Raw genomic sequence first — 18,904 nt, forward strand, 5'->3', positions numbered from 1 at the left:
AATCTGATGGATTGAATTTTCTGACACTGGCAGAGGTAAAATCAAGCATTGATTTGTGCTTAGTTAATAGATATGGCATTTATACTACAAACTCAAAAATAAATATTAAAATGGAAAGCACGTACGCTGAGGGCGATTGGAAAGGGAGGGAAAGAGTGGTAGAGAAAAGCCGTCCTCTCAACTATAAGGACTTAGTAACCCTTTTTCATGTTTACTCCATGTCAAATGCTAATTTCTTTTCTTTGGTTTATCTTTAGTGGACAATAGCAAAATATGCTCCAAGATTTAATGGCTTTCAGCAGCAGGATTCCCAAGAGCTTCTAGCTTTTTTGTTGGATGGTCTTCATGAAGACCTCAACAGAGTTCACGACAAACCATATGTAGAACTAAAGGATAGTGATGGTCGTCCAGATTTTGAGGTTGCAGCTGAGGTCAGTTGTTCTTTGTTCAGAATATTTAATTTCAAATGTTATTTGATTAAAATATATATTCCTATTGTGATGTGTTAATAGTTGCTTACGTAATTGTTGGTTTGTATGCACATTTAAATGTATGCTTATTGGAGATTGCCAATTTGTCCTGTGGTTTTATCACATTGGCACTAAATGCTGTAAGAGTTTTGCCATATATTACCTGCTTTTACATTGTGAAGACCTCATTTTACTCATACTCGAAAGATAGGACACATGCCTTTTTTTTTGTTCCTATTTCTTTCCTTCCCTTGAAGTTATTGGGAAAGGATATCCACTAGAAACTTCATTTTTCACTGATGTTTGAAAATATTGCTGTTGAAAACATTTCCATAATGAGTGTTCTGCCCAAAGTTAATTGTCATCTTGTAAATCACAGGAATGTATCTGGGTTCAAATCACCACTAGTAGTTTTTTAATTCACATTGTGCCAAATTTGTTGAAGGATAAATAGTTGGCCTAAGGATTCCAGCCAATAGAATTAAACTACAAATCTAAGTTTCCTATCCTGAATATTCAGCTAAATTGTTAATTGTTTGCATCCTCCCAGTGACTGCAATAACTTAACAATGCTAGTTTTTCAATAGTTGGGTCAATTATAATATTGAATTTAACTATTTAAAAAAGAGATGATAAGTTGCTGTTATCTTTTATGTTCGCGTACTTATTTAAAAATGCAACATTAATGAATTTGTCTCTTTAAATTTTGTTTTATTAATGGAAAAATATAAAAGATCTAGCATATTCTGCAATATTAAAGATTTTAAAAGGTACTAATACTTAATTGCTGTGAAATGTTTATTTTCTTATTCTTTTAGGCATGGGAAAACCACTTGAGGAGAAATAAATCAATTGTGGTTGACCTGTTTCATGGACAGTTAAAATCGCAAGTCAAATGTAAAACATGCGGTCACATCAGTGTTCGATTTGATCCATTCAACTTCTTGTCTTTACCTCTGCCCATGGATAGCTATATGCACTTAGAAATCACAGGTTTGTCAGAACATAATTCTTTTTCACTCCAGAAAAATGTGAAATTGGTAAAGAAATCATTTTCAGCCATGAATTCCTTTGCTGATGAATTAATTCAATACATACCTTTTATAAATACTGTTTTTTGGGGTCCTCCAGATGTTGCTACAAAGAGCACACTCTTGCTTCTCAACATGACCAGTACAGAGGATTGTTTTAGACTTAAAAAGACTTAAATAGACTTTAAAAAAAATCCCCTCAAATTTCAAACAGAATGCTGCCAAAGTAGAAATTGTGATATTCTGTCTCCTGTCTTTCCTATGCCCTCAGAAGTGAATGTTTTTTGTCTCTGTGCATATCTGTGCTTTCAATGTGTCTTCCTTTTTCTACATTGAGGATTCCACACCAGCTTGGTTGACAGGGCCCTCCACTGCATCCAATCTATTACACACACTTCTCTTACCACCACCTCTTCCTTCAAGATCAAGATAGGGTTCTCCTTATCCTCATCGACTACCCCACCAGAAATATTCAATGGATCATCCTAATTCTGTTTTCTACAGTATATTTCTATGCAAACACGAGATGCCACAGCTTCTCATTTAAATTAAATTCCCCTGCCCCTTCACTTTTGTGCTGTTGCTATGCAACCACTCACATCTCACTTGGGCACCTTTTTTTCCCTTTACTATACCCATTGCCACTTTAAACTTTTGTTTTTGTCTATTGATCTTTCTTGCCCTTCATCTAAGACAGACTTTTCCTTTTCCCCATCTTCCCCCACTTCACTTGCTGAATACCTATTACATTTCTATCGATCTTCAGTTCTGATAAATGATCATTAAATTGAAATGTTTGCTCTGTTTCTCTCCTCAGATGCTATCTGACCTGCTAAGTATTTCTAGCATTTTCTATTTGTACTTTTCTCAAGTTTTGACACTTTTTTGAAGTGACGTGTGCCTCTTCCTCAGTTATTTGGAAGACACATTTGGGTCAACACACAATCCTTTAATTTAACAACCTTCGCCAACATTGATGGAATTAAAGTTTCCCATCAGTAATGGTATATAAATCCAAAGTGTTTTCACGTTGGCAATCTCAACCCAGGTTCAATTGAATGTGGAGCCCACACAGTGAAATACTGTTCACAATTCTGCACTAATTTGCTATCCCACCTATCAATGAAAGTGTGGGAAATTAAAAATATGCAATGTGTTCAGTTGAGTTGAATTATTAGATGAGAATTAAGTTTTGATTTTCGTCTTTCTGAGTAATATATGATTTGAAATTGGCTGAAATTGAGTGTTATATTCCATTCCGTTATACTTGAAAAAGCACATACTGATTCCGAAAGATATTTTTAGAATATTTATTTTTTTTCTGTTATTTCTCATCGTTAATGTTGCTGTCACTCTCTTGCTGTCCAATCATTTTTTCCTGTCATTCTTTTTCCTCCATGTCAGTCTTAACTCCTTAAAAGTATTAGATTCCACATAAGAACTAACCTCATCCCAAGACTTGCTAACCAGCAAGAACACCAGTGAAATCCTGCTGTCTGTTCATTACTTATCAGGCCAGTTCTCAAATGTTTGCAAGACTTTGTCAAAATTTTACAAATTTGTTATTTATGTTTCATTTGTACTAAAGTATATCCTATTAGTAAAGCATAAAGCAGGCATTATTCTCCAACAGCCCCAGCATACAATTTCAGGATGTTTAATATTGGAAGGCAGTCATATTAAAGTATTGTCACTGGGACTACTAATCTAGAGAGTCTGGGTAATGCCTACTATGATACAAGGTGAAATTTGAAACGAATAAAGGTCTGGAATTAAAAGTCTGATGATAGTCATGAACCCTTTGTCAATTGTCGTATAAGCCCATCTGGTTCACAAATGTCTTTTGGGGGAGGAAATCTACTGGCCTTATTTGGTCTGGCATACATGTGACTCCAGACCCAAAGTGATGTGGTTGATTCTTAACTGCCCTCCAAAATAGTCAAGCAAGTCAGTCAGTTTGAGCTGTTCGGGATAGGTAATAAATGATGGCCCAGCCAGCGACGCCCACATCCAAGGGATAAAAAAACATGTTTTTGGTTTGATTGTGGGAGGCATGATTGGGAAAATTGGAGGTGATGCAAAAATTGGCCATATAGCTGATGAATGAAGAGAACAGCTGATAACTCCAGAATTATATCAAATGGTTTGATTGAGTGGACAGAGAATTGGCAAATGGAATGCAATTTAAGTGACTTCAGTTTCAGAAAATGTTCACTACAACTTTCATATATTGAAAGTATATAGTGTATTTTTGTAAGATAGCTAACTAGAGTTCAAAGAGTTTACTAAGGCACTTCAGGACTGGTGTCCAAGTATACCCAATATTAAAAAAATCTGAATCAAACGTAAAATGGAATCGGATCTGGGGTGAAAAATGTTGAAATATGTTTTCCCCATTTTAAACCTCAACACTAAGGCAGCATGGTGGCACAGTAGTTATCACTGCTGCCTCTCAGTGCCAGAGACCCAGGTTCATTTCCTGGCTTGGGTCACTGTCTGTGTGGAGTTTGCATATTCTTCCCATGTCTGCATGGTTTTCTTCGGGTGCTCCAGTTTCCTCCGACAGTCCAAAAGAAGTGCTGGTTGGATGCATTGGCCATGCTAAATTTTCCCTCTGTGTATCTGAACAGGCACCAGATTGTGGTGACTAAGAGATTTTCAGTGTTAATGTAAATCTACTTGTGACACTAATTAAACTTGAAATAGTTGGGGGGGGAAAAATGGTTATTAAAATTGAGACATGTGCAATGTTAGTAAAAACTTAAAAAATGACAGCTGTGTTCATGTATTGATGTGAAATGTATTCTGTGTTTCAGTCATCAAATTGGATGGTTCCACACCAGTGCGATATGGTTTACGATTGAACATGGATGAGAAATACACTGGTCTGAAAAAACAATTAAGCGAATTGTGTGGACTGAAGTCAGAACAGATCTTGTTGGGAGAGGTTCATGGTTCTAACATAAAAGTGAGTATGCATTTTGCAGAAATAGCTATACCATGGGGCAGCTAGCTTAAAGACTTTGGCAGGGATTCTCACAAAAAAAAACGAACTGCCTAATGGGTGGGAAAACTGGAGAATTTCCTGGCTGTTTTTTCAGCATATGTATCGGAACAAATCTCCAGCATTCCGTGGGAGGGTGGGGGTTGAGTAGGCCAGCAATTGTGGGTGGTTCCCTGTCTGCTCTGGCCCAACCAACTTGCAGTGCCAAGCTGGCAGTATCCAAGGGGTATCCCCTGCTCCCGACCTCCCACTGGGGCCTCAACGGCCTCTGCCTCACCAGTGAAGTGAGCACACTTGCTTTCCCTTTTGGGAAGGAGCAGTTATAAACCCCACTGGTGGGACCTCCCCCCAGCTTGAGGGAGTAGAGGGGTTCACAAGTGGGCTCAGAGACTACTGTCCCAGGCCTGCTAGTCATATGAAATGGTGCTTTCTACATAATAATTGATCTCTCACCAATTTCCAGTTCAGGGTTGATTGCAGGGAAACAAAAGGCCTGGGAGATTCTCAATCTGCTGGACGCCAGTCATGAGTCCTACTAGAGGCTCCCACTTGTATCTTTTTAGCCTGCTGTGCGGCTTGAGTTGCACAGTGGGTTGGGAGAGCCTTGGTATTTTACTTTATTTATAAATTATTTTGTTTCTTCGGAGCTTAAAACTAAGGCTTAAAATGCTTAATGTAATCCAGGCAAATATTACTGTGGTAACAACTTCAGGCACAGTTGGAAACTAATTAAATTTAGAAAATTAAAAGAAAAAAGCAATCTGTTTGAGAAATGTTATCGTGATTATTAAATTGGTTAAAAATGCAAGCTCCCATATAACCCTCACATTAACAAATGAAAAACCCATTTTAGTGTTTTTGATGGAATAAAATTGTTGTAAATCAATTAGTGACCAAGCCAATGGTGAATTTTATCTTCAGAACTTTCCTCAAGATAACCAGAAAGTGCGACTGTCAGTAAATGGTTTTCTTTGTGCTTTTGAGATTCCTGTTCCGGGATCACCAACCTCCGCCAATTCTCCTGTACAAACAGGTAATAAATAATCTCATGAGATGTGCTTTAGCATCAATGTAATATGAATAAATTGTACATACTAAAACTTAATATTTGCAAACATTGGGGTAAGACTCAAGTTCCAATTTTGCAACTTTCAATCTACATAAATCAGATTCTACATGGCTAATATTAACATGATCAAAAAGTTGGAATAGACATAAAAATTGTCAAAATCACCCAGCTGGTCTGGCAGCATCTATGGAGAAAGACTGAGATAATGTTTCAGTTCTGTGACCCTTTTACAGAAACAGTGATAAATATTTGAGTATTTCTTAGCCTTTGAACAGTACAGAAAAGTGACATCATTTGACTGAACTTGCTGTAAGTAAAGCCCAGTTGCCAAGTTGTATGAGTTGATAAAAGTCTAGGGAAAGTCTCAATTTGATTGGGTTGCAAGAGGCTTTGTAATCACAGAAAGGAACTTTTTCATTTGGTTTTGATCTCGACAACTTGTTATGGTGTCGAAATATGCTGGAGGTTAAATAGGCTAGAGGTCACTGTTGGTAATGTCAACAGTTGAATGTTTTAATATAAAGTTTTTGTCCCTCTATTATTCTAATGGGGCATGTAATCCATTTATTAAATTGGTTCACATTGCTACAAAATAGCAGTGAGGAATATCGTACAAATGCACTAAAATTAATTTCCTGTTAGCAGTAGCCATAATACACAGCCAGTTAATCCCAAAGGCAGAAAAAATATTTTGGAATTTTTTGACAAAATTCATCTTGCAGGTAGCATAATTTTTGTGTTATATTTTGAGCAAAAGTTGGAATTATGATTGTTAATGTATTTCCTCATCGGTTATTGAGCCATATTATGTTTTGTTAGATTCCTCCCAGATGCCATTAAGTAATGGAAGGCATAACCAGTCCTCAAATGCAAATCCAATGAAACCAAACCTCATTCCCAATGGAATTCCTAGTACTGTGGTGCCGGCTGGGATTGATAAGAATTTTTCTAATGGACTGCCTAATGGACATTTGCTAGCAGTTACTGATAGCCCTTTCATAGGATATATTATTGCAGTTCACAGAAAAATGGTAAGATGATGTTTCAAAGCAAAATCATTGTTTAAAACTTAATCAACTATTAATCTCAAGTTTATTCTAGCTTTTACTGATGACAAGAAAGATGCAATTCATTAAATTTTACAAAATATAAGTAATTTATTCTTGTGCTGTTTTATTTTGCTAAGATACGTAAAAAGTTCAAAGAAGTGTGCTGTAAAAAAACAACTTTACGTGAATTCTCAGTTAAAAGCAATTGTAAATAAATAGCCTGTAGTAGATCAAATGTAATAATCCTTAAGCTTTTGTGCATTTGTTATTGTAACAAAATACTAATTTTATCTTGTGTACTTCAATGAAGCTGTCCATTTCTAAACTGATATTTAAGGTTGAACCTGAACACCAAAGTAATTGGCTATCTTTGTTAAAACCAGCCAGATTCTAGATTTTAGCCGCATCATTCAGGTCACATTAATCTTGTGACACCCACAAGATATCTCTATATATGCAGAAAGCTTGGCTGCTAAAATGAACATGTGCTTAATACCCAGGGTCAGTTACTAAGATTTAGAAAATACAGAAATTAGTGTCAGTGTTGTTCTCCTGATTTTGTGTTCATTTAAATTCCTTGATATTTGAGATCAATCACAGGCTGAGAAAATAGCAGTAGTTTTTGATATCTTTTCTGTAACATAGTCAATTACTGAGGAAAAGTATTGATAATTCCTTTTTTGAAAAACCTATTTACTTTGGGATCCTATTGATCACTTTACCCAAGCAAAATGACCTAAATGCTTAAATACTTATCTTTTATACAGATGCGGACAGAATTGTATTTTCTGTCCTCTCAGAAAAACCGCCCCAGCTTGTTTGGCATGCCACTTATCGTGCCCTGCACTGTACATACCCGCAAGAAGGACCTCTATGATTCTGTATGGATACAAGTTTCACGACTTGCCAGCCCTCTGCCACCCCAAGAAGCAAGCAACCATGCTCAAGATTGGTCAGTACTGCTGACTTTTTATTTCCCCTAAAATGGACTATTATAGAGTAACTGCAGGTTCAGTCCTGTAGGACCTTTCAGTCACACTTTGCGTTATATAAAACTTTGCTACTGTTCCCTCCATTTCTTGTTGTTGTGTCTGGTCATTTGAAATTTTCTGAGTGGTTGTCAAAGGAGCCAACCTTTGGCCAATGCAGAAACATCCAAGTTGCTGTGTGACCATGAAATTTAGAAAGCACATTGGATGCAGAGCAACAGCTAGCACCCATGGCAGTTTTATGCAAATGCCACAAAGGCCTAACAAAACCTTATAACTTGTATGTTGAGCTGAACTAGCAGTTTGATGCTTGTATTATGCTGTTGTCTGTAGTTCTGTTGACTTTGGTGTATAATTCTACATACAAACAAGTTATCCATTGGATGGAAATTATAATTGCTACAAAAACCTTTTAATGCAATCCTGATCAATTATATAACTGGTAATGTAGCTAAACAGGATATAGTTAGATTTTGTACTTAAATGAGCCTATGGCATAAAAGTTTGTGGTTTCCTTGACTGTCATTGTAGTGTGATCCCAGCAATAAAGGTTATTTCTAGCTCAATTTTGAGCAAACCCTACAAAGCTGATCCTGTTCTGTGGTGTCATTGAACATGATCAGAAAGCTGTACTTGGGCCTGTGGTGTCAACCATTGCAATTAAAATTGCTTTGGCTTTTTCCTTTCATCCTACTCTTTTTTTAAAAAAAGAGCAATCTCTTAATTGCATAATTTGTAATTTTGACCACAAATAATTAATCTTGCTGGCAAAAATCCAGATTAAAAATCTCTGAAATTAAACTACATTGCTAAGTGTTGTTAGCCTTTCAACCCATTATTGTTTGCAAGCACAGTCAGCTATATTGTTTTTTTTAAAAAAAATTCTGCTCAATTTTTTGGGAATTCTTCCTTCAGGTCTTGATCCAATCCTCCTTGTGCAAGTGATCTGAGCAAATCACACTTTTTACCTTGAAAATCAGAATTGGGTCTGTGCTAATCTGCATATCATTTGCATTGATTTTGCATATTGAAATAGTGCCTTGTCAATTTTGCGGAAGAGCACTGTGGACTAACCTTAAAAGAGGATGGCACAATGGCTTAAGAATTAGGGATAACCACCCCCTTAGCAGTTTACTGGTGCCACTAGCCATGTTGAATGACAAATTATCTGTTCATTTTCATTGTCAAAGTTGCTTTGGTTCAAAGGGTTAAAGATTTATCATTTCAAATTTACTATGTTATCTTACAAGTAATCTTTCAATGTATTACACCAAACATTTGTTTTCCCAGTTAATATATTATGTATCTGTATTCTAGTGATGACAGTATGGGCTATCAATATCCATTCACTCTTCGAGTTGTTCACAAAGATGGAAATACATGTTCATGGTGTTCATGGTACAGGTGAGAAAAAAGCTAGCTAGTTTTATTTCAATCAATATTTAAACGATAATGAAAATTTACATAGTTTTATGATTGACCAAATTTTACATAGAGATGACTGTGCATTTTAGGGAGCATTATTGTATGCATAGTCTGTTAGTTTAGCACTTCCACAAACAAGAGAACAATGTCAACCTTAATTGATGTTTATTTGACTGTCAAGTTGTCAATCTTAAGTAGTCATTGCCTCGTCACCAATCCTTGTTGTCTGTGGAAGAATTTGGATATATTCCAAAGTCAGGTGTATTTCATTTGTCTTATCAGCTCACCAGAGAATAATATTGGTGAAGACCGTGAAATTCCATATAACCATAACCTCCCAACTCTATCCAGATTTGTTTGGTGATAAGAAAATGCAGTTGAAGAAATGCATGTTATTTTGGGTATATCAAGATTTAAAGTATAGCAACATGCAGAAAAAAAGTTAAAATTGATCCGCGTAATTTGTTGGCCCATTATTGATATAGTTACACTTGTAGCACATTTGTCCTGAACAGCATTTTTGCGTAACTTTTTAACTTTTGTTCTGGTGTAGATTTTGCAGAGGATGCAAGATTGATTGTTCTGATGAACGCGCTTCTGTTGGGAATGCTTACATAGCCATTGACTGGGATCCAACTGCTCTACATCTTCGCTATCAAACATCACAAGAGAGGGTAAATATTTCACTTAATCCATAGGCTAATTTTACCAGTTGATACGTTTTTTGTTGCTCCATCTTTTATTGATTTTACTGCCTCCCTGGTGTCTAAATAGTACATTCACACTATTATTGTAATCATAGAATTGATGCTGCCAGAACAATCAAATGGACAATATGCAATGCAAAAATATTGCAGAGACCAAGATTAAACTCCATGCATTTTAATTGTCCTATATTGCTAGATCTGTGAGGAGCACGAAAGTGTTGAGCAGAGTCGACGAGCTCAAGCGGAGCCCATTAATTTGGACAGCTGTCTCCGGGCATTCACTAGTGAGGAGGAATTGGGGGAAGATGAGCTCTATTATTGTTCAAAATGCAAGACCCATCGCCTTGCTACGAAGAAGCTTGATCTTTGGAGACTTCCACCAATTCTGGTAATATACTTAAAGTCACTTGATCAGTTAATCAACATAAGATTGTATTACAATCTGCCTAAGGTACACTAACTATTAAAAAGTTAATTAAATTCTAGTGAATGATTGAAAGGAGTATATGATAAGATTTCAAGTTTTAAGACATTCACCGAAATGAATAAACTAAATGTAACCTTGACTAACACTACTTTTGTAGGCAACTTTATTTTAAACTACTGAAAAAACTCCCTTGTGTGACTTTAAAAGCGAATGCAAATCCTCCACCCTACAGTTATACTTTGTCCCTTAAGTGGACACTTCATTCACCAGGTATCGATTTTATCAAGTTATTCTCAGCTCCAGATGACTTGTTTCATTTTCCTTTTCCAGCTGAAAAACTTGTACTCCCCAGATGAACTTTTTGCAACGAGAGCTACCCTGGAGATTCTTCCCTCCAGCCAAGCTATGCTAATCTTCCAGCTCATTTAAATCCCAAATCTGGTCTCTTCAATCCAAGCATGAAGTCCCATCTGAACAACAGAGATGGGCTGCCTTTGTGTTTCTGCTCCTGTTCTCAGATTCTTGTAGATTGCCCTGTCAGTGAGACTCAGGATGTCCTTGAAAACGTGTACCCCCACCCTGCAATTGGTCCCTATCATCTCTTCTCGCGCAAAGCCCTTATCCATAACAACCTGAATCACGTGGGCCTTGTATCCAGGTAGAAATGCTAATTTGTTATCTTCTAGACTCCCGACTCTCTCTATCTTGGAATTGAATGGACAGTTTAAATTATATGCATTTATAAATTCTGACATTCCCATCAACTCAGCGAGAGACTTGGAGGCCTGGGTTTTCACAACAATATTGTGAAAATGGCAGAGGAGGCCAGAATCTAGAAGTCGTACCTTTTATATATGGGTGGATTTTGTTTCATGCATACGTGTTCTCTGGAAGCAGTTGCCCGTATATATCATCTGCATCCACTTGTGAAATTTTAGAACATCATAGAATCCCAACAGTAAAAGAGGCCATTCGGCCCATTGAGTCTGTACTGACCAGTATATCACCTAGGCCCTATTCCTGCAAACCCACACATTTACCTTGCTAATCACCCTGACGCTAGGCAATTTATCATGGTCAATCAACCTAACCCCCACATCTTTGGACTGTGGGAGGAAACAAGAGCACCCAGAGGAAACCCACACAGACACAGGGAGAATGTGTGCAAACTCCACACAAACAATGACTCAAGGCCAGAATTGAATCCAGGCCCCTGACACTGAGAGACAGCAGTGCTAACCACTGCCACCCCATTTTGTTGACCTAGGTGTGTGAAACATCTGGTAGGAGGATTCTGAACTTCAGGAATTTGTTTGGATAGTTAGAATACTTGTTTGGAGAGGTCCAGGAACCTTTTTGTAATTTAGTGCAAAGTTGTATCAACTGCCTCAGAAGTGGCAAATATTCATTAACAACTGTCTGCTTTCAACCCAAGGGAGTCAGAGGTTGGGGCTGCTGGACCTGGCAGGGCAATTATTTTTGCCCATGCTGTCTCATGCACTCAGGTGGCAGGAAGAATATTAAGTTAGAGAATGGTGCTTTAGGAAGGTATAGAATGGGTGTGGCATCCTCACTCAGGCACCATGGAAGCAAGTCCGTGTATGCAGAAGGAGGGCAGAACATCAGGAGGAAGTGGCAACACCACAAGTGCCATGAAGGAAGAAGAGATGAACAAGAAAAAAATGACTATTAGCCTGTGGTTTGGGTGTACAGAGCTTAAACATCATACCTCAATATGAAGAACAGTGTTAAAGGCGACTGAGTTTAAGCTGTGAATTGGTCATTGACATATGTCCCAGCAACACCTTGAATCACACTCTGAATCCCCATGCCGTGTCATGGCTGTGTCTCCCAATTTTCATAACTCAGACTTATCCTAGCAAGAGACCTGTTTGGTACATCCTAATTTGCAGTGCACAGCTGCATTAAGGCACTAATTGATGCTGTGTTTGCATATGTGGGGGAAGCACATTGATTTTCTTCTTGATCTGGGGACTCGGATGCAGTGAGCTACAGTTTTTACCCAATTAGTAGGCTGTTCGTACTGTAGGTTCTCATTGATTGCACCCAAGTTGTCATAAAAGCTCCAGCAGAGCATCAGAATACCTTGGTTAACTAAAAGTCCTTTCTCCTGCTTAATGTACAAGTAGTTTTTGACCGTAACATTGTTTCCTTCAAGCCTGTACAAGGTTCCTTAGTAGCTACCATAACTCCTTCCCAACTCCCAGCTACTTCATCCACCTTTGCAATTCTGTGGTTGGTTTCTAGGGCACTTCAGAGCTTGGCTAATGACCCATCCTTTAGGAGCCCTCAAAATAATAAGCAGTAAGGGCATTGCCCTGTGTCTCTGGACTGCTAATCTAGTGACAATGCTACTGCATCACCACTGCCCCTCAACTGAGACATAACTAACTTTGTTACTTCAGAATATTTTTATTAGGTGGAGGTGCCAAGATGGTGCCATCTCCATGATTGCGTCTTGTCTTGGTACTTGAAGGTTTAAGTGCTTCAGTGCAATATACTATGAATTGGCAGCAACAGTAACAATTTTTTCCTAGGGAAATCACATAATGCACCATTCATTTCAGGGTCAGCTAACTGTGATCAACGTTTACATTGTTCACATTTGTATGACAAGTTAGTGATATCTCCCTGCTCTGACACATCACCATGAATTTCCTATCTCAGAAATGGCCCTCTCTCAGGCCTGCTTTTAATACCCGCTGCAAGTTGCCGACCAACATTAGGGCCGGCCTTTAACTCCAATTATAACCCAGCATTCTTTCTTTCCCCCACCCCCACCCCGGACTGAAAATTTGAAAAGTTCAAAGCCACTTCCATGGATGTGAATGTGCAGAGTTGGAAATTCTCCAATCTCTGTCAACACAAAAGGAAAAGTTCAAGTCAGACAGTCTACCCACAGTCATTGCAAACGTCCTGGCCATTGTCCAAAGGTAAAGTAAAACAACCTGAGTCCCCCTTAACCTTTAAGAACTAGCTTGCTGTCAGGCAAAAGTCAGGACAGATCACACGAACCCCCTTTATTCCTCCACTTTACCCAAAATATAATAGTCTTATAGAATCTTGCACTTATAAAAATTGAAATACCAATTTCTCCCCAATGCATAACGTAAAGAACTAATTTTATTTATGGTCTGAGGTTTCAGTAATTTTACTTATTGTTACTCAACATTAAAATAGTTATTTTTCATTTTGCTGAATGTTGCAAGCCAGAAAATGTGGAAGTTCTGAAAGCTGGAAAGGGCGTTCATTATTCATACGTTATTACTAATACGTAGAGTAAATTGATAAATAAGAAATTTAAGAGGCTACAAAAGCAAGTCTCAGCATTTAAGAATCAAAAACAGGTTAGTTCTCTGTTGGTATATTAACCTTGTATTATTTGCATTTTGCTTATTTTTAGATAATTCACTTGAAAAGATTTCAATTTGTTAATGGCCGTTGGATTAAATCACAGAAGATTGTTAAATTTCCCCGTGAAGGTTTTGACCCCAGTGCATTTTTAGTGCCACGGGATTCAGTGCAGTCTGAACAGCATACTGCACAAGTGGAACTGAAGAAACTAGATTTGAAAAACCCCCAGGAAACAGGGACCGGTGGCTCTGAACTACAAGCTGGTGTAAATTTGAGTATTTTGAATTTAAAAGGTAATTAATTTATTGTGTTTTTGTATATGTTACTGTATATGTTTTTAGGCCATACACCTGCTTACCTGTCATCTAAAATTCAGTTTGAATTACGTTGTTGCTGGAGATGATTTAATGTTGGCAAGTATGAGGTGGTCCACTTTGGTAGGAATAATGGTAGGAAGGATTATTACTTACGTGGCGAAAAACTGCAGCAGGTGACGGTGCAGAGGGACCTAGGGGTCCTTGTGCATGAGTCGCAAAAACCCAGCTTGCAGGTGCAGCAGGTGGTCAGGAAGGCGAATGGGATGCTGGCCTTCATAGCGAGGGGGATTGAATATAAAAGTAGGGAGGTCTTGCTGCAGTTGTATAGGGCATTGGTGAGGCCGCAGCTGGAGTACTGTGTGCAGTTTTGGGCGCCGCACCTGCACAAAGATATTTTGGCCTTGGAGGGAGTGCAGAGGAGGTTTACTAGGCTGATACCGGAGTTGAGGGGGTTGAGCTATGAGGAGAGGCTGAATAAACTAGGCTTGTACTCGTTAGAGTTTAGAAGAATGAGGGGAGATCTCATTGAGACGTATAAGATGATGAATGGGATGGATAGGATAGAGGTGGAGAGACTCTTCCCGCTCAGAAAGGACAGTAGGACTAGGGGACACAGCCTCAAGATAAAGGGGGGGGCGGTTTAGAACGGAGTTGAGGAGGAACTTCTTCACTCAAAGGGTGGTGAATCTCTGGAATTCTCTGCCCGTTGAAGTGGTGGAGGCTGCCTCGCTAAATATTTTTAAGACGCGGGTTGATGGGTTTTTGATAAGAGAGGGGATTAAGGGTTATGGGGAGAGGGCAGGAAAGTGGATCTAAGCCACGACAGATCAGCCATGATCTTATTGAATGGCGGGGCAGGCTCGAAGGGCTAGATGGCTTACTCCTGCTCCTATTTCTTATGTTCTTATGATTATATAGTGACTAGATTTAAACAAAAATTGAGTGCCACTGCAATTTTCAGCTGTAATGGCAGTATAAGTTAAATTTCACAGCTTAGCCATAATTTTACAGCATGTATTTAGTTACTTAACAGAAGCTTTTGATAAAACTAAATAGACTTCATGGGGAGGAATAATTATTTTCAATTTTTGTGTTTAATTTCAGTTTCTCCAACTTCAGGAAGGAAAAATCATAATTCATCAAACAAAAGCAACAGCCCTACTAATAGCCCAAAACAAGGAAAAAACAGAGGTCGACTGCGCTTACCGCAACTTGGCAAGAACAAATTGTCGAACAGTAAAGAAAATCTAGACAGCAGCAAGGAGAATATTTGTGATATGGATCAAATGTTGGAGATGAAGAATGTCAGAAATGCCCATTTGGGCCAAGTGGTAGATGTCACTGATAGGGCAAACTGTTCAGGAGGAGACCATGCGGGAATAATGCAGGAGGTTGTAACAGCACAAGACAATGAATTGATTTTAGCCAATGGAGTATGTCACAATAAACAACAGAATGGATTTAGAAATTGCAGTCATAATGGAGAATGTGAAAGTCTCACAAATGAAGATGTAACTGCAGATGACCAAAGAGCTCCACTCATTTTGAAGCCTCTCTATAACTTATATGCAATTTCTGTAAGTACTTTATTTTTAAAATCTAATTGAGTAAACTAAATAGTTTTCCAATAAACATTTCAATGCTAAGATGCTTTGTAACTCTTCTGACAAAATTTATATAGGTATCTTTTAACTGATTGAAAGTTAGTATTAGTCAGCAGATTGGACAAGTTCCCCATGTGAAAATACTGACAAGCTTGTTAACGATGTTTGATGGCTTCACTCTCAAATTTGTACAGCTCCTGCTAAGCATAAACCTTTAACATAGTGCCATCATCAATATCAATCCTAGAAGTATGTGATGGTGGCCCCTGGTTTGACATGGTCTCATGCCTAGAATCACATCAATGTCTTATAAGACAGGACGGGACAAATGATCCTCAAATTTTAACCTTTCCATGGTGTCTTGGAGTCTTTTTTTTTTGTCTCCTGTCATCCCCATACATCTCGTTCGATAAGATGAGCTACCTAACTTGAAGCAGGGAAGCTGAGAAGCTTTTTTAAACATGAATGAGACATAAACAATTCAACTATGTTCTTCAAACTTGAGAAGCTCCCAACTTTTAAAAGAAATTACAAATGAATTCATAGGAGTCACATTTGAATTGTGGGTTCACCACTACTTTAAATACCTAGTCATATACATCTATATTCTGAGATGATAATGGAGGTAAACTATTTTCTGTGACTGACGGAAAGTATTAATCCTTAATGAACCATCTTAAAGAATACCAAGGTAAACAATAGACAAAGTTTAGTTGCTAGTGTAACAAAAGTAAACAAAGTGGGAAGAATCATAGTGATGCAGTGGTTAGCACTGCTGCTACACAGTGCTAGGGATCCAGGTTTAATTCCTGGCTTCGGTCACTGTGTGGAGTTTGCACTTTCTCCCTGTGTCTGTGTGGGTTTCTTCCTGGTGCTCCAATTTTCCTCCCATAGTCCAAAGATGTGTGGGTTAGGTGCATTGGCCATGCTAAATTGCCCCTTAGTGTCCTGGGGTGCATAGGTTAGAGGGGTTAGTGGAGTAAATATGTGCGGTTATGGGGATAGGGCCTGCATGGGATTGTTGTTGGTACAGACTCGATGGGCTGAATGATCTCCTGTACTATAGGAATTCTATGATTCTATATAACCAGGCCTAATCTTAATTTATTTTCCTGTTTTCCCAAATGAATCTGAATTTATGTCTTTATTCATTTGGGTAGCTTGATCACAGAACCTTACCTTTGCACATTTTGTCTCACCATAGGGAAGTGCACAGTACTGCACAAGCAAAATGATTTTTCACTTCCCCTCCTCCAGCCACCACTTGCATATTTCTCAGCGACTAATTGAACCAGCACTCTTCCATGCTATGAGGATAAGTTCTCAGGCTGTAATATCAGTGTGTTTGCCGCATCAACATTTCTTTTAAGTATTTGAAAGCCAGTTTAATTATCATGGAGTGAAGGCTGACAGTTCAGTTATTTCTCTAGGTCAGAAATAAGCCATTAACACCATGTGTTCTGATACATAACTGCCCATTTATATTGAAAGATACCTGGTGATCTTAAATGGACTCATAATATAACCAAATTCAGTTCCATGATATTTCCCTTTTTTGAGGTCCTAACTGCACTGGATCATGTCATGTAATTTACAGATTTAATAATTACATTGTTCCAGACTCTTAATGCACATTATAAACCAAATCCAAGCTCTGAACCTGGAGCAGTACACCAGTGACCAAACTTCATTGAGAATTAATCTCATTTAAAACCCTTTGGCTTTGGGCCTTTAGCTGATTTATGAACAATTGCACTGTATCACTGATAATACCACTAGAATTGATTTTTAGTGCACAGCCCCTTATGAGACACTTCTTCACTTTTCCTTTTGGAAAATTAATCAGATATCTATTGCAATTCCCTGATTCTTCATTCTAGTGTGTTCGAAAAAGTCAGTCAGATTTTTCACTGATTTCACTTCAGAAATCATGCTGGGTAGCACCTTTCAAAACTAAATATTCTAGATTATAATTTAAGTGGATAATGGGAATATAAACTAGATTAACTTTAATGGGTATCTCTTCTATAGTTTTTCTTTAATTTTAGTAACAAGGTTAATTTTCCATGGGCGTTTTTGGTCTCTCCCCTCATTCAAAAAGGGTCTAAAAACTCATGTAAGTTAATGTGACATTTTATTTTTTAAAATCTGCTTGAACATTTTAATGTTGAGTTACACTGCTATCATTTTCTAAATTGTTTTATTTTGAAGCATGTCGATATTGCTGATTTATTTTATTGTATATGATTTTGTGACCAAGACACACACTTCTGCACATAATAAAAGCAGCAAAATTCTACCTGTTTCCAAATAAAAACTTTCTTTTTTAATTTATGTTTTAGTGCCATTCAGGAATCTTGGGAGGAGGCCACTATGTCACATATGCCAAAAACCCAAATGAAAAATGGTACTGCTACAATGATAGTAGCTGTAAGGTATGTTTATGGAGCAGTTCTGTGTTGTCTTGCATATCCCTTCGGCTATAACATGTTAATTGTTTAAATTAAACACACTAGTTCTGGTATCTCAGCAAATATGCCATGGTCTATGTCCAAAATATACACATGTGGAAAACTCAACAACTTCTATTGTTTAAGATACTGCTCTTGTGCAAAGAATAAAGAATGACAAAGCTGGTAGTCAATTAATAAAAGTACCATCAAAGAAGATTTTCTTTTATTTACAAGGGTTTGCAAGAAATGGAGAATTTTAGCTATGAAACTATTGTTTTCTTTGGAATTGAGGAGAGTATGGAAAGACTTAATTGAGATATACAAAATTGAGCAGTCCAGGAGAAGTGGACAGGAAGACCTGTTAGAGAAACCCTTGTTACAGAGAAATAGATAATATATATGGTGTTGTATCATTGGAGAGGGTGAAAGAGGTGATCCTTTCGGACACAGATAAGTAATGGAGTTGAAGAAGTTGCAAAGCATGGGCAGTGAAGAATATTGGAAAAGTAGGGCTGTAATACAGTAAATACATGAATGACTGGTTTCTGTAGCAGTTGTAGATGCAAGGGCAGATGTGGAGTAGTATTTTAAAATGTTAAAGATATTAAATGACCAAGATATGGGCACTCAGATTTCTTCTGGCTCAAACAGAAGCAAAAGGTTTTGGAATACCAAAATAAGCTCAAATTAGCAGCCGTAAAGGTGAATGGACTTCAGAGAAATGGAAGAGATATTGCAACAAAAGAGGGTAGCTCCAATTTTATCAACATTAGACTGAAAGGAATGATGATGGCATGAGGAACTATCAAATATTGATATAGTTTTTATCCTGGAACCAAAAGTTCTGCTTATAAAAGGATGGAGCTGGTACAATAGGTCTGTAAAGACTATTCCCTAATTTCAAACTTCCTCCAACTGAGCTGACCTCAACCCTTGTTTAAAGACCGTGTAAATGTATTAAGTCTCAGAATTATTGCAATGCAG

General features: G+C 37.8%; 1 protein-coding gene across 2 annotated transcripts in view; it reads left to right on the forward strand.

Annotated features, from left to right (window-relative positions):
- The window catches only part of usp32 (ubiquitin specific peptidase 32), a 221,474-nt gene that overhangs the window by 197,823 nt on the left and 4,747 nt on the right, over positions 1 to 18,904 (forward strand). For both annotated transcript variants that reach the window (XM_080210653.1, XM_080210654.1), the window contains exons 22-33: positions 258 to 431; positions 1,289 to 1,463; positions 4,318 to 4,469; positions 5,427 to 5,538; positions 6,394 to 6,605; positions 7,391 to 7,575; positions 8,930 to 9,016; positions 9,591 to 9,711; positions 9,941 to 10,132; positions 13,596 to 13,839; positions 14,968 to 15,440; positions 17,810 to 17,902. In XM_080210653.1, the coding sequence (XP_080066779.1) occupies positions 258 to 431; positions 1,289 to 1,463; positions 4,318 to 4,469; positions 5,427 to 5,538; positions 6,394 to 6,605; positions 7,391 to 7,575; positions 8,930 to 9,016; positions 9,591 to 9,711; positions 9,941 to 10,132; positions 13,596 to 13,839; positions 14,968 to 15,440; positions 17,810 to 17,902 (2,220 nt within the window). The remainder of the gene's footprint in view (positions 1 to 257; positions 432 to 1,288; positions 1,464 to 4,317; positions 4,470 to 5,426; positions 5,539 to 6,393; positions 6,606 to 7,390; positions 7,576 to 8,929; positions 9,017 to 9,590; positions 9,712 to 9,940; positions 10,133 to 13,595; positions 13,840 to 14,967; positions 15,441 to 17,809; positions 17,903 to 18,904) is intronic.

Source organism: Carcharhinus amblyrhynchos, chromosome 23, assembly GCF_965287045.1.
Source record: "Carcharhinus amblyrhynchos chromosome 23, sCarAmb.v2.hapA, whole genome shotgun sequence".
NCBI lineage: Eukaryota > Metazoa > Chordata > Chondrichthyes > Carcharhiniformes > Carcharhinidae > Carcharhinus > Carcharhinus amblyrhynchos.